The sequence below is a fragment of the Molothrus aeneus genome, chromosome 8 (genome assembly GCF_037042795.1).
Source record: "Molothrus aeneus isolate 106 chromosome 8, BPBGC_Maene_1.0, whole genome shotgun sequence".
In the NCBI taxonomy this organism is placed as follows: domain Eukaryota; kingdom Metazoa; phylum Chordata; class Aves; order Passeriformes; family Icteridae; genus Molothrus; species Molothrus aeneus.
This window is the reverse complement of record NC_089653.1, coordinates 25,571,263-25,587,447: the sequence shown is the minus strand read 5'-3', so window position 1 is coordinate 25,587,447 and position 16,185 is coordinate 25,571,263. Positions and strand designations below refer to the sequence as shown.

The window sequence follows — 16,185 nt, the reverse complement described above, 5'->3', positions numbered from 1 at the left end:
GGGGAGGACATCTACTGAGAGAGGAGCACAGCTCCTGCGGGGGAAATTGCTGGTCCTAAAAGCCTGAGAGACAGCTAAAGCCACCAGGGTTGTTTGTTTTTTTTTATTTTCTGCTGATAAACCACTGGAGGGGAATCTCCCTCTCCACCAAGTGCTGTCATTTCATTTCCAAAAGCTTGTCCCTGTCTCCATCAGCATTTATGTGGGTACATCTCTGCCGTGCATGAGTGATTTATTTAAGCATCGGCAGCTACTGTGCACGACAGTACAGTGAAGCACAGGCGGGGGAGGGAACAGAGGGCAGAAATGCGACTTTCCCTCTGTAAAAGCAAGCACAGGTGCCTATTCTGAGCAACTCCAGTGCACTTACACCAATCACGGGAGAAAGAAAGGGTTATTTCAGAGCCTGCTCAGACATTTAAGGCCACTTAATTATTCGAATTAAAACATTTCCTCTGGGAAGACTGTACACACACGCATGTACTGTTCCTTCACTTTGCACATCTGCTTCCAGTCGCTGTGCGGAGGTTTCAGCATGCTGCGGAGCAGGCTTTAGGGGTTTGAGCTGACGGGAAGCACAGGGGAGGAAGGGATCGGATGATACGAGTTTGAAAGTTGGGGTAAGTCCGTCGTCGGAGTGTGTGCGAGAGAGGGGGAGTGAGTAACCAGCCACTCACGGCACACGGGGCGGCCTGGCTGCGGGAGGAGTGTGATGCACAAGCGGCGAAGTGAGAGGGAGCGCAGAGAGAGCGAGCGGGAGAGGAGCGAGCTGAGACTTCCACAGAGGCAGCCGGGAGAAATCACCAGCCAGGATTCGCTCCTCTCACTCTCCCTCTCTCTCTGATTTCAAATCAGCTCCTCCCCCGTGTGGTTGTGGCTTTGCCTTCCATCACAAGCCTCATCAGCAACACCAGTCTTGGGAAAAAAAAAAAAAAAAGAAAAAGAAAAGGAAAGAAGAGAAGAGAAGGAGGGAAAAAGACACGAAAGGAAAAAGTGCAAAAGAAGATAAAGGATACAAGAGGGGGAAAAAGAGGTGGGAAGAAAGTAATCTCCTCTACCCCTCGGCTGCATCTAGCACAGAAGAGTCTGAAACTTTACGTGGAGTTCTCGCCGTGTTTACCCCGCGGCGGCTGAATCGGCAGCGCCCGGCTCCCTCGCTCCTGCGCTCTCCTTCTTGCTCTTTCACCCTCGCACTCATCAGCAGTCGGCAGCGATGGAAAAAGTTGCTGGCTGGTACCCAGCCTGGCACGTTGCTCTCCTGTACTGGACATGGCTTTTCCTCTTCACTTATGGCTTTACCGGTGCAGAAATAACTTGCAGATCCTGCCGTTCCCAGGTGCAGCCGCAGCAGCAGCCGCAGCAGGGATTACTGATGCACTTGAGGACCGACAGAGGAGAAAAGGAGCAAAGGAGGTTCCTCGGGGAGAAGGGAGGTGAGAGAGGGCAAGAGGCCGGCACGGAGGATGCCGGGCTGCAGGCGACCCTCGCCCCTGCTGCCGCGGGGATGCAATCCGGCGGCTGGGAGACACGGCGAGTGCCGAGGGAGCCAGAGAAAGTGGCCGGGGAGCGCCGTCCCCGAGCGGCAGCGGCGGCTCCGGCCGAGCACCGACCGCTCCAGGGCCCCCCCAGGCCGGGCGGCCCCGGGCCGGGCTCGGTGCGGCGGCGCTGGGGCCGCAGCCCGCGGGGCTCGGCGGGGCCGGGGCCGGGGCCGGGCGGCGCCGCGGGGCGGGAGCCGGGGGACGGCGGCGCCGCCCGCTTCGGGCTGGAGGAGCTGCGGCTGGCCAGCACCACCTTCGCCCTGGCCGGAGACTCGGCGCACAACCAGGCCATGGTGCACTGGTCCGGCCACAACAGCAGCGTGAGTACCGCGGGCGGGGGCGGCTCCTCCGTGCTTCCCTTATTTCTCCCCCTCTCCCCTTCTTTTTCTTCCCTCCCCGCTCCCCCGTGTGTGTGTAATCGGGGGTGGGGGGTGCTGGGTTTTTCTTCTTGGAAGGGGATTTTGCGCCTCCGGGCGCCGGGGATTGGCTTCGCTTAGCAGTGTGCAGTGGGGCAGAAGGGCTTCAAAAGGGCCATTCTTGTGGAGTAGAAAAAGTTTCCGCTCCCCGCCCGCCCGCTGAGCGCATCCCCCTCCCGGCCCCCGTGTCCCCCGCCCCGGAGCAGAGCGGCGTCCAGCGCTGCCCCCGCCCGCGGCGGACGGGAAGGGTCTCCTTAGGGGGATGCTCCTGGATGCATCCAGCCTTCTCCCCAGGATAACCCTCACGGGCAGCCTGGCAGGCTCAGCTGGAAGGATGCCCAGGGAAAGCCCCTCTGCTGCTGCTTCTCCTCCTGCCAGCTGTGGGGGCCCACGTCAGCCCAAGGGCTCATCCCCAGGCCCTGCTGATGCAGAGATGCTGGAGGGCTTCCGGACTTTGCCTCCGAGGTGTCTCTGTGTAGTGGATAAAGCTGCTTTTTGCCTCTTGCCACCAAGGTGTTAAACAGGAGAGTTTTGTTTCTTCCTCATAACCTGCATGTGTCTCAGGAATAGCATCAGAACAGCTCTGACTTGAGCCAAGCAGAACAAAACTGGCCAGAGAAGTAGGGAACTGATTTCCAGGCTGGAGCCATAGTCATGACATCAAAGTTACCAGGTTAACTTGGGCACTGTATCCCTCCAGCGTCTGCTGCTGTCGTACCTGGAGCTGAGGGCTGAGGCTCAGGGAAGGCAAGGGTAAATTGCTTGGAGGGCTCTGTGCCTGCCCTTAACTTTGCTTGTGGACCAGCAGAAGTGGAGGGATCTGTCTGTCGGGATTCTCCAACTTTGCCTCTTAGAGACACCGAGCAGAATGCTAATGAGAGAGAAAGGGATGCCACCACTCCGTGACTGTTGCCCATGCAAGTTCCCAGGAGAAACAGGGACTCAGGCTCTCCTCTAAGGTGTCTGCAGCTGTAATGCCAGGAGGTTTCTGGCTGCTTGGCAGAAATCTTTGGCCTCCCTCTCAGCTTTCAGTACTAGGAGACTGATAACATTTTGAAATTATAGTCTAGTCATTATGAATTCCTTTTGGTATAGATTGTACTGAGCTACTCAATTTAAATTGCAGCGGATGTCGTAAGGACTTCACTGTGGGGTTCAGCCCTAGTTAATTGGGACATGGTTTTATGGTCTCATCAGGAAGTTTTTAATCAATTAATTGACAAGGGAATAGTTGTCATTCCCATTTTGAAGGACTTTCCCCTTTCTTCACAACTCAGCTAGACTATTCTTAAATAGTTGTGTGAACAGAAGCTGCCTTGTAGGAACTCAGGTCTGTTCATACAAATTGAATTGAGACTGACACTGGTTTCAAGTGACCCATTTGCTAAAGAAAAAAGATTCTGATATAAAAAGCCATCCAGCAGGCAGCAGTTTCTCTGCTCTATCACTGACATTATGTTTCACCTGAACATTTTTCAAGACACATCTACTGTTATATATGTGTTTAGGTACACATATATTTGTTTATGTGTTTCTGCCCACTGTGGTAGTAGCGTGGACTGCTGTTGTCAGGGACTGATTTACTTTCTGCGTGTGTTGGTGTACAAATGTTTTCAGGGAGAAACATTTTGTGACTGTCCTTCCCAAAGAGCTGCAGGTTGCATCGTGTACAGGGATATTATGCTCCCCCCTTCACTGTGGGGGCTCTGGCAGTGCTGTTCTGTTTTGTGTTCTGCTTGCAGCTCTCTCTCAACACAGAGTGAAGCTGGGTCCCAGCAGGACTTGGATGCACAACAGGCTTGTCCAGGCTCAGCTGAAGCAATGGTGTGTTCAGAGGGAGCCCAAAGTGGCACCGACCCATTGTCACTGTGTGGAGGTTCTGGGTTCCCATCAGTGCTGGAGCTGGGGGTGGGATGGGCTTGGGGTGAAATGCTTCCTTTAGGGTACAGAATATGTAGTTTTGCCTGCATGCAAGTTGCAGAGGATCCCAGTGTGCTGCTTGTGAGGATGCTGTGTAACCCCAGTGCCCTGCACTCCAACAGCAGCAGCTGCTGGCTTCCTGCTGGAGTTTCCATGCTGTGGCACAGGGATGCAACACACCTCTGCTCGTTTTCATTCTTGTGTGCTCTGGAAGTGCTGCTGTCAAACAACTTTTGCCTTTGCCCAGGCAGAGGGACAGTGTGAAGAAGATCATAGTTTGCAGTATCTGTGTGAGGACAGGAAAAACAAAAATAAAGCTCAAAATATTTGAAATCCTGTTAAGTGGAAAAACTGGAAAATTAAAGCATTGTCATCATCAAGTTTTTTGCATTGCAGTGTACATTATCCTGTCGGCCTCATTGTGGTTTCTTGTATCCTTATTTTGGTAGTGGTGTGGATATAATTGCAATACTGCTGTGGAAGAGAAAGGACTCCTGAATTCTGTATGGGATTCTTCTGGGCATTTGCAGCTTCTCTCAGGCTAGGCTGTGATTTTATATTAAGTGTGTGCACCACTGAACTGATGGCATTTTGCTCTGAATTTGCTGTATGCTAAGCCACAAGTACAGTAAGAATAAGAAATAATAGTACAAGTTGTCCAAGTCTAACTCCATCAACATAATTTTTTTTAGATCAGTGCTTATTTTGGCTCATCAGTGATTTTAGGTACTCCCTGGACAGCTTGCTCTCCAGATCCACATTTACATCCAGCCACTTGGAGCATGCTCTGCTCATCTGTAGTGACACAGTTCACATATTCTCTAATCTCTCCTCTGTACCTTGTTTCACTGATGGAGTCAGCAGGAGTTGCCCAGAGGAGAGCATAGGTGTAGCAAGACTGGCTTCTCAAATGATTGATGTGGATGAAATCAGGAGTGTATCCAGTGTTATGTTAAAATACAGGTGGGCCTCAGGCTTTTTCTGACTCCAGTGCAGGTGAGTGAGGCCACACAAAGCTGTCCTGCATCTCCACAATCCTGAGCTCTTTCAGTCAGCAAGACAGAGAAGAGCGGCTGCAGCAAAAGTGGGTGAAAAGGGTCCCTGGTTGCATTGAGTGCTGGACTGGCTGGGATGATCCAAGGAGGTGTTAACTGGCCCAAGCCAGCACCTTGCCTGAAATCATTCTGACAATATAATAAGAGCCTAGACTATTGAGTCTGTAAATGGGTCCTGGCAGCACTTACCTGCATTGATGCATCCCGAGCATCTTTCCACTGGCCCCTATAAAACTGGAGTAAAAGTTCATATGACCTGAAATCTTTCTCAAATTTCTGCTGCAAGATACACAAGTGACATCTCCTCCTTATTGCACCACTGAGAAATGTCATCAGTGGTGTGGAAGTTGGCAGGTTCTCTAGCTCATGGAGATCCCAAGTGTGTTGCTGATGCAGTGTGTCCCGACACTGTAGGTTTGGAGTCTCTACAGCTCCCTTAATGCCATGCTATAGACTAGGGAAAAAGAGCTAGCAGAGATTTATGTGTGGAGCTAAAAGAGAGACCTGGCTTTAATGGAGAGAAGCAAGACTCTAGGTGATGTCCATAATGAGCTTTTGGGATAGAGATGCTTTGCAGGGCTTACAAAAAATGAAGATTGCTTCTGTCCTAAGCTGGCTTGGAGCAAGATCAGTGCCTTATTTGTTAATTTGAAAGTATTCTGGAGAAAGAAAAAAAATTGCAGGAGGTTGAAAGGTAAAGGAGATTGAGTGAGTGCCTTGGTGCTACAGCTGGTGCTATAATGAGGTGCTGTGAAAGAAAGCAACATGGGTTTCACAGTGTCAGTTATTATCATAGCAGTTTGCTGTTGCCTTGCACTGGACAAAGTGCTTTCCTGGGCTGGATGTTGGTGTAGATCTCAAATTGTGTGGCAGAGAATTTGAGCATGTACTTGGCCTTGTACCTGGGGATTGGCTTTTATGTGAGCACGATACCTTTAAACAGCTGGTTCAAGCTTCTGTGATTTACATGGTGGGAAAGACAAAGCTGAGCTTCTCAGAGGTCCTCTACAGCAGCAGATCCTCATCAGACTGATGGAGACACAGAGGTGTCTCAAAACAGCCATGGCCAGACAGGTTTTATATTCCATCCACAGCAGAAATTGATACAGCCGAAGGGTCCAGTGCAGGATGAAGCCTGCAAGGTCATCATTGCTCTGGTCAGGTGATTACAACAGGGGAAGAGTTAGGTCTCATATGGGAGAGCTTTTAGGCAAGATGAAACTCTGCATTAGGTATTGCTTGCAAGATGTTACTTAATGTTACTGACAGGACAAAGTGGGCACAGGTAAGGCAGAATGATAGTGCACCTATGTATTTCCAATGCACTGTATTTCATCCTGGACAAAGCAATTGTGAAGAAACTCTTGTTGGATTTTCAGCTGAAGTGTTCAGACCTACTTTGTAAAAATGAGGAATTTCAAGAATGGCACATAGTACTGCATCCAACAGCTATGACTGATCAAACTAAAACATGTACATGTACATGTACATCCTTCCATTCTTCACCCTTCTATTTCCTTCTTCCTTTTTGGGTAGCTGTTCCAAGCCTTTTTTCTGACTGTTGGAAACTACTCTGATTTCTCTTCTAATGTTGCCTTTGGGCAATTTAGATTAATTTTTTTTTCATTTGTGTGTGTTCCTTTTAATTGAAGTTATTTTCCCTCCCTGGTACTTACATTCCCTGGAATTATTTTACAGGCAGTGATGATACTCCCGTTCAGCCTCTGGTTTGCTAAATCAAGCAAGCACTCTTCTTTCTGTATCAGCTTGTACAACAGGTTTTGGACAGTGAACTCTGAATTTCTAGAGTCAGGTTCCCAAGAACTCAAATTTGAATCTGATTTTTTGCTTTTGATGAATGAAGATGATAACAAATATATTGTTTTTTTACAAGTAAGGCAGTAAAGGCATGGCCCTAAAGTACATTAAATTGCCAGTGTTCTGTTCAGTCTAGAATGGGGGACCATAATCAAAATGTTTTTTTTCACATCTCACTTGGAGACTTTGCCCAAATGTCATATTCATGCAAGAGGACATAGTTGATAGCCTCTGCCTTTTTCTTGTTGGCAGAGCTGTGGCTCCAAAGTAAAACTATCAGGGGGCCAGCATCATCCCATGAGTGACCAGCATTTTATTGTCTGATGCTGTGATACCCTGTGACAACTGAATCATTATAAAGGAGGAATTTTAAGGTAATGAGTGTGGATGTGGAGCCCAGAGCCAGATGCTCAGTGAGACCCACGGTGAGGAATGAAGGAATGACCCCAGTGTCAGTTTCTTCATATTGGGATTGATTCCTAGGGTGCTGAAAACAGCTGCCAGAAAAGATTCATCCAAGGAGGATGTTGGCATTAATATAATTCAGTGAGACGGAGTCTGTATTATGTGCAAATTACAAGAATATATAATAGTATTAAGAGTATAATGCACTGGATGCTGTGACTGTTTCAGGCTAATCTCTTGCTAGAGCTACCAAGAATATATTTTGGAAGGGCTGAATAAAACGTGAGGAAACAAAAATGGGAATTTAAACCAGAGAAAAAAATCAAATCAAATTAAAATATTGCTAAAAGTCCCTTGTTTCAAATTTTTGTCTTGATTATATTGAGTACTGTTGGATAATAAAATACTTCACATCCAATCTAGATATAAAATTTCCTCTAAATTTCCTGTAACTGTGTAGGACTTTATTCCTTTAACCAGAGGTCTTGAGGATTTTTCGTATTTATTTTCTTATGTGTGTGTGTGTTTGAATTTTCAAAAAAATGACTCAACAGGCATAGTATTTCTTTCTTCTGTGTTGCAATCCATCTCTAGATATATTTCTTGACTGGATAAAACACAGGCTTTTCATATACAGAATATGAAATAGGATACATGGGAAATTGTTAATAAGAAGAGCCGTGCTCTGAGAGAAAGCAGTAAGTGAAAGAGAATCTGTGAGGACTGGAAGAAAGGCTTGTCATTGTGTGATGCTGGTCTCTGTGAAAGAGTTTGGGAGATGGTGAGGAGCTTCTGCCACTGACAGGTGGGATATGCAAATCCCATCACAAGGGGAGATTAAGGAGAATAATGGAAGAGCTCTGACAGTTGCAACTGGCATTCATGCAATATAGAGAGGCTATAAACTGTGTAAAGCAATCGGGTTATAGCTTTCAATCTTCTTAATACACTACTTTATAATAGAAAATGGGTTTCTCCCTTTCCTCCTGGCTTCAGATAAGATGTTTGTATTTCCCTAACCTGGCGGCCACGGTGAAGTCAGTCCAGAGGGGGAAGGCAGGAGGTCAGAAGTCCTTAATTCATTCTGGAGGGGTTAGAGACCCAGTCAGCTGTGACACAGCTTTACATGTGAAGGGCTGCAGGGTCAGCACTGGCCTTGGACAATCTCACATCCTCTGGGCCTTTCATGCCACGTCAGAGTGAATACAGCCCTCACGTTGTGCAGAGCTCCAGCCAGGGGAACGAAACTGCCCCATTAAAGACTTCTTTCTCTGGAAAATGCTCTTGTAGCTTGGCCAGAGCATCTTGTAGGTTCACATTGATTTTCCTTTGATTCCAAGGCTCCTGAGAAATAGCCCTCAACAAGCCCAAGTTGTGAAAGTTTAAATGCAACATTTTTACATTTTTTTGTTTTGAATCAGGCAGCATTTTTGGAATGGATTTCCAAAAATGTTCTTATATTCTACATTTTAAAATGATCCAGTGATACAAAAACCTTGACTCAGTGTGCTGGACACCTGAGATGGCATTACCCCTGACTGCTGCTTCACAGAGTAAGGGCATCCTGTGGGAACTGTGTCCCACCTGATGTCCAGGTATGGGAATGCACAGCATCTCAAACTGTTTTTGCCTATATTTAGGTAACTGCTGTTATCTTAAAAACTGTGTGTACTAGATCCTGTTCATCCAGATGCAAAGCTGCATTCAGGTTTACATTTCCAAGGAGGAAAAAAAATTAAGACTGACACAAGGTGCTTTTTTTCGTCAATTATTTTTTTATACCTGGCCAGCAAACCAAAAAATCAATGACTCCCAGAACTCTAATTGACATTTCTGTGTTAAATGAAAATGGACCTTGATTCCAATTCAAATAGCAGCACTGGGTGATAAAGTAATTATTTTGGAATTTTAAATGCATATGAAAGTTGATGCAGTAAAATGATTTTTGTGCCACTTGGAGTTTTTTTTGGCTGTATCTTAAATCAAACAACAGTTAATGTAAGAGCCCTTAATCCCTAATTCTCAGTGCTGGTAACACAATAACACTTTTACTTAGTACTGTACTTTCTCTCCTTGGGGAACATAAAAGTACTTTCAGAAGGAACAGGATATTTTAGGATATGCCCTAAAATGTAATTCCTTCCTTTTAGAGGGCCTGTAAGAACTTAATTTAACCTCCCATCGTGTCCCTCAGTGGTGGAGTGTTCTCTTGTGACTGCACGCCGGCTGCTGGAGCTGCCTATGGCAGGCACAAGCCCAGGGCAGCTGTGCTGGGCTGTCCCTGATGTGGGGTGAGTGGGGAGCAGGAGATTGGGGAAACAGGTGGATATTTAGGTGGAAGAAGGAGGGAAGGTGCAGCTCTTCCAGCAGCTCTGGGGGATGTCAGTGCCAAGCATTTCCAACAGGAGCAGCCCAAGCCAGGACAGAGCCTCCCGTGTGCTATCCCTGTGCTGTGCTTGGGGCAGAACTGCTTCTGCGGGGGCAGGAAGGTCAAGAGAGTCAAGGACCTCGTGATTTTTCTTTTCCTGTTGGGAAAATTCCAGAGATAACCCCCTCATCTCATCTGGGCTTTTGGGGTGGAAGCTGTTTACCTACAAATGGGAAGCTTTTGATGACCTACACTACCAGATCCCAGGCCAGTGTCAATATTCACATCCCAATTGTATGAGGCTGAGGTCACCTTTGCTGGTGATTGTGTAAAGAAAGCAGTGCCATGAGCTCTTGCAGATAATTTTCATGCACTTCTTCAGGAGGAAGTGAAAAGCTCCTTAGAAAAGTCTCAGGCTATATAGGTAACCCAACAGAGATATCCCATGTCATTTCTCAAATGTTTCTCTTTTTCCCCCCATTCTCACCTCCCCCACTAAATTTAAGGTGGGGGAAAAATAATTCAAGGGAAATATTTTATATAACAAATGTAGGCATGTTTTTATCCCCATAAATTTTCCCTGCTCAATATGTGATTTTCTCAGGTGCACTTTTTTTATAGGAGGGTTGAAGTAATCATAACATTCCTAATTTAGAGAACACTGAGAAATTCCTCAATAATGTGGAAATGGACACAGTTTAATCATTTGGACTTTGCCTGGAAAACTTTTCTTTTAACTGCAAAGTATAATTTCAGTAGATGAAAGAGGTCATATGGTCCCTTTCTGTGTGTGTCACTGGGTCAGTTTAAATCCCTAGAAACAGCTTAATGTGCCCTGTCTTGGTCAAAAATGGTGCCAGTATCTTTCACTGAATATTCTCTGAAAACAAATGTAGGAAAAGTGAATTCCATTGACTATTCAAATGAGTATTTGAGGACCTTATTAAGTATTTACTTATAGGTAAGTGTAAATATATTTTTCTGATCTAAAAAGAATACTTGTGCTGAAAATCAAGCTCTGTATGCCAAAGAGCATTATATAGAAAATTAGTTTGCTTTCCGTTGCTTTCAATTCAGTTTTCCAGGAAAAAAATACATTCCTGTAGATGAAAGATAAAATCTTTAAATGAATCATTATTGGAATCATATCAAATCAAATTTTGGAAATGGGTATCTGCAAATAAAAATGAAATCTTACTTTGATCGAAACTTTAGAGTAGTTTGGTTTTGTTTTTTATAGGGCAGGCTAAACAGCTTATTAAGAGACACAGCAGCAAAGCAGGAGATACATTAAACCTAATTTCAAAATGCATACATCCTTGGTGAAATGCCACCATGTTAGAGAATTCTGGGGAGTGATTATTCCCTGAGATGTTACTCTGGCTGAGGATTGAACCATGGGGAGGGACTGCACTGGACCTTCTCCACTTCATTTGTGTTCATGTTTCCACACATCCCCTCAATATATTGAGAGTGACAAAGCCTGGGCTAGAGATGAGATGAGATGAGAATAGATCTGGCCTACATAGATCTGGACTTAGCCTGGATCCAGTGACCTCGTGTCACTACAGATGAGCTGATAAGTTCAGTAGTAAATATTTAGGCTATTGTAACTGAAGGATGCTTTGATGCAGATCTGTGTGTTTGTTTCAATAACAAATGACTGTTGTGTATCCTTGAAAACAACAAAAAAAAAATTAAACAGAAAAAAAAAAAAAGAAAAATAAAGAAAATATTCTCCAGCTCATCTTTTGGACAAAAAGCTTCCAGTTTGGTGTTGCCTTCCATTTTATTCTCAACTTTTGTAAGATGACACGTGATCTTTCTTTTTTGTCCAGAAACTTGTCATCCACTCCAAAAGAACTCATTTTAAAGTTGTTAAAGGAGTGAATGTGGTTGATTCCAGCTGTCTGATATCCCAGTCTGTGCCCATGGCCATGGCCATGGCCAGGGCATGATGGCAGTGCCCTGCTATCCTGCCTGTGATGGAGGGAGTTGGACCATGGACCCCTACGAGAGCTGAGGACACCCAGCTCTGCACTCCTGTGCCATGCACCAGGCTCCTGGCATCTTTTTTTCCCTCCCAAACACTGGGTTCAGCAAAGGCTGGAATCCCTGTTACTTTCATGATGCTGCAGGCTGGGATCCCATGAGATAGAGACTCAGCAGCTCCCATAGTTCCCTCTCCCATGGGAACGTGAGTTCTTCCTCCCTGCCAATGTGTGCTGCATCCTCCTCCTCCTCCTCATCAGCCACCCACAGCCCTGTCTGTTGATGCTGTTGCCTGGCGACCGCCCTGTGATGGACAGCTTGGAGGGGAGCGATGATTAAACAACCTGAACTGGCTTCTGAAAGCAGAGATCTCATTGTAATGTGACAGGCAGTGACAGCTCAGACAGCAACACATTCTGAGTGTGATTCCTGAAAAAAAAAAAAAGGATAAACAGTAAACACACGAGAAGAGAGCCACACACACCGGTGTGTAGGTGTGCGAGCACTGATGCTTTCCCTTGATGCAGAAGGGCTGGGAAGGCAAGTGTTTCTGTATTAATGGAGGGTGAACATAACCCTAATAAGTGTCATGATGAGCAGGTCAGCCCAGGAGCCAGGGCAGCCTGCACTGATGCTGTCAAACATGAGCTCCTTGGGCAGCAATTAAATGGGATCCTGCAGGTGCTGGAAGCAGGGGCTGCACAGCCAGCAGGAATAATGCTCCTTCCAGAGGGGAGCACCTGGAGGCTTCAGCATGAAGGTGGTGCTCCTGCTATGGCCACCTGCCACATCCCTTCCTGCCTGCCAGCTGGACAGGACAAGTACAGGCACAAGGATAGAGCCTGTCATTACGGTGTAAAAGTTTGTCTGTACACAAGGTATAGATACACACAGAATGCAGTGAAGCAATTAACGTTCATAGTGATGGTTTGTCTGATCTGTGCATGGATTCAGAGAGAGAAAATGAATGTTTCTGTTGCTTCTCACTTGCTTCTCAAGCTCTCCTTTTAGTTTTGTCCCATGTAGAATTGCTTTGTGTTGCTGTTCTGTCCTGTTTTGATGTTGGTCCCTTCCAGCCCTCCTCGGGAAGCAGCTCTGTCTTGGCAGTTCTATTGCACCTGTGTTTTCACCACGGCAAACAGGGGAGGTGAAATACTGCTGTAGTGCAAATGAACATCACATTTTTCTTAAAGCAGAGTTAACCAAAGACATTCTGATGTTTCCTAGAACTTCTAAGGTGATGTTAAGTGTAACAAATATTTCCAGGAAATGTTTGTGCTCTGGATTATCTGCCTGTGTTTTGATGGCTGTGCATGTCCTTTTTAAATTGCTGTCAGTGTCTGTCCTGGGTACAGCGGCACCAATTTTCTTCAGTGCTATTCAGTTCTTAAGGCAGGCTTATCAGTGAGGCATCTGAGGGGTGGCTTTGAAGTGAAATAAGAAAACAAACCCCAAACTACTTTCCAAAGGTCCTTCCAAAAAGAGTTAAGAGATCACCAGTGTTCCTGTCAGACTGAAAGAGAAATGCATACACAAAGAGAAGAAAATTTCATTGCCTGCCTTTCTCTATCCTTCCCATATCTCCTATCTCCATTGCATCTGGCACCCTCTCAGGATGAAGTAGTTGAGGAGAAATGTGGAGTCTGTGCCTTTTCCACTCACATAAATCAGTATCCATCTAAGCCAAGAACTGCTTTGAGGCAAGCAGAAGAAGAATCCATCTCTATTCCTTTCTGACACTGAGGTATTGAAAGGCCAGGCAGAAAGAGTAATTTCTGAGAAATCTTACATTTGGCAAGGTGAATTTTGGTGTGAACAAACCTTTATGAGCAAGTAGGGGGAAAGAAATACTTTGAGAAATTTTATGAGGAGCAGAGAATATTGTACAAAAGAATCAGCATCTCATTAAAAAATGTTACTCAGGAAACCTGCACTTAATCCTTCATATAGAAATCATTTTGTTTAAATAAGGACATATGTGGAGATGGTTGCTGGAGAGAGTTCAAAGAAGAGAAAAGATGTCTGTAATTTTGGGCTTCTGCTTAAATATATGGCATTGTGTGGTTGATGTCTGAACTGGGATGACACAAGACAAATTAAATTTTAACTCATTAGTAAATTTTCCTCCTAACAAGCTACTCAGATGATCCAGAAATACATTATGCAGTAGCAGCTGCTAGGAGATGAAAATATTTCATTGTAGCAATACATGGTATAATGAAGGATGGGGAATGAATGCAGTAGTGCAATAAGGACAGAAGAAGAAGGATGACACATAGTCTTAAATATTCACCCTCTGTGTTGAGTTTACATAGGACAGATGACGTCAGTAAATTGACAACACCACTGAGACACATAAGTCATTAAATATTAATATTAGAGCCACTTGGGGAAAGAAAGTTGTCAGGGGGAGGAAAATTGTCAGAAGAATTTTCAGTTAGAAAATACAGTTAGTCAAAATCAGAAAATTTCTTGGAGGTATGTCATTTTCAGTGACATTTTCTACACTAAAATATCAACCAAAATTGTCTGCATTCTGAAAGTGTCAAAGGCTGTGATGAGAGCCCTGCCAATTGACTTGCTTTGGCACCAAGACAATAACAACATGGTGGACACATATTCTACACCAAATATAAAAGAATAAGTGGAAAAGTTCCTTGTTCCTCTGTCCTCTTTGACCCTCACTTCTGGTAATGGGCCCTGTGTATTCTTGGGCCCTGTGTGTTCAAAACTGTATTTTTCTGTCCTGGAGAGATTGAGGTTCCATCTTTCTCCTCTTTGCTAAGTCTCCTCAGATGCATGGAGGGCATCACCATAGGATTTTTGCTGAAGTTCTTTGGGCATTGAAAGTGCTGCAGGGAGGCAAGTCAGAGGGTAGTCTCAAAGGCTCAAATATTTTCCTTTCAGAACCAGTTATGCGGATTTTATCACTGATAATCATTGAAGTGTCCAGAGCCACATTTCTATATGTGTTGGAAATTAATCTTTGATGTTCTGACATTATAGAGAGGAAACACTTTGGGGTTATTGATTAGCAGGTGAAAAATATTTACTGATACTCATGGGAAATTTAATGATCTTGCCTTTCCCTTTTGGGACTGAAACTAAGCATTAGCCTGTCTGAATTCCTGAGAACAGAAATGCTGGCTTCTGACACATTCAGATGGAGAATGTAGCTAGGATGGTGGTTTTAAAATTAATCTTGGCAATATTTTGCCATGAGATGATCTTTATTGGCTGCTATAAAGTTATGGTGTAGGGAACTTGAATATCAGATATTGCTTTTTGTTCCTGAAGCCGTCATAACTTTTACTGAGGACAGCTCTGTGGAAAATCAGAAGTGTGGCAGCTTCACCACTTGTTAACTAGAACGGAAACTCAGGGGGAGAATGAATTGCAAGAGAAACATTTCTGAAAGCCCAAATAGCTGTTTTTTCACTGTTCTGACCCCTTCCCCTGCTGAGCAGATTGACAGCCGAGATCCCAAGGTGCGCAATTTCCACTCAAGCAGGAGCCTCCTGAAGGTGTTAATCGCTGACAGCGTTTGTGTGGAACAAGGAGGTGTCTCCTCCCTGTTAATTGCCATTGATGTACGATGTTTCTCTTTCAAGCACTGAAATGCTTTAAAGACAAATGTTTGATTCTTGGTTTAAAGAGCTGTTCCAGCCATGATCTGGGAGGCAGATGCAGAAGCCTCAGTGCAGAAGGTGTCGCAAGGAATGCTCTGGAGTGCTTTAGGTAGGAGTCAGGTAACTCCACTGCAGTGGTCCCGCTCAGGGATAAGGTAGCGTGGATGTTTGCTGCTGCTTTAAGTGTTTGAACAGGCAATAAGGAGCAGCAGAAACCAGGGGGTTTACAGGTCCATTGATTATGCCATCACTCCATTCAGCCAAGTTTTTTGTGATTTAGACAATTAACTTCGGAAAGGGAAAAAAAAAGAACGATGAAGAAGATACAGATGGGCACAAACACAGGAGATGAGCATTGATTTTAGGGTATGGGGAGAAGCAGAAGAAGACAATTTGAAGGAAGATGAGGGAAGCTCTCAGGGTGTCAACAGGCCCTTGAAAGGGACCCATCTGTCTGCAATTTCCTGCCTTCTCAGGTGGAAGGAATGATTAATGACCAGGAAGAGATATGAGGGATAAATGTAGAAAGTTGAGGGTCTTTTGTAGAAGTTTGTGAAGCTATAAGTAGCCTGTTGAGGAAGAGTTTCTTCTAGCACAGAAACTGAGCCATGGTTGTTGGTAAGCTTTGAAAAGCTGATGTTGAGTTATCGCAATTGAAAGAAAACCCACTGTGGTCTGAAGTGTTTTCTACCACTGAAGAACCAGTGCTGGGTGAGAAATGTGTTCTGACCAGGTAGGAAACCTTTCTGTTTGTGGAGAATGACAGAAGACCAAGTAAAACTGGGGGAGGGTAAGGCTGGAAAATTGTGTGCTGAGATGTTGCTTGGAAAATACAGGGATGGGGCAGCAAATGGAAGATGCTTTTGGAGCAGAATAATGTGATTGTGTTAGAAAGCTAAGTTTTTGGGACATGGCCTAGAGAAATGAAAGAGCAGGCAGGGGGAAATTAGGGAGATGGCAAGGTTTGTGCATTGAGATAATGCAATTAGAATAATAAGTTTTAACAGTGGTTTAAGCTCCAGAATTGGCTAAAAAGACACTCTA

General features: G+C 45.1%; 1 protein-coding gene across 4 annotated transcripts in view; it reads left to right on the top strand.

The window, feature by feature from the left end:
* Positions 1 to 430: 430 nt before the first annotated feature.
* The window catches only part of SORCS1 (sortilin related VPS10 domain containing receptor 1), a 257,959-nt gene continuing 242,204 nt past the window's right edge, over positions 431 to 16,185 (top strand). For 2 of the 4 annotated variants that reach the window (XM_066554122.1, XM_066554119.1), the window contains exon 1: positions 435 to 1,858. In XM_066554122.1, coding sequence (XP_066410219.1) covers positions 1,214 to 1,858 — 645 coding nt within the window. In that variant the 5' untranslated portion in view covers positions 435 to 1,213. Of the gene's footprint in view, positions 1,859 to 16,185 lie in introns of all 4 variants that reach the window. The other 2 variants (XM_066554121.1, XM_066554120.1) reach the window with 2 other exon arrangements.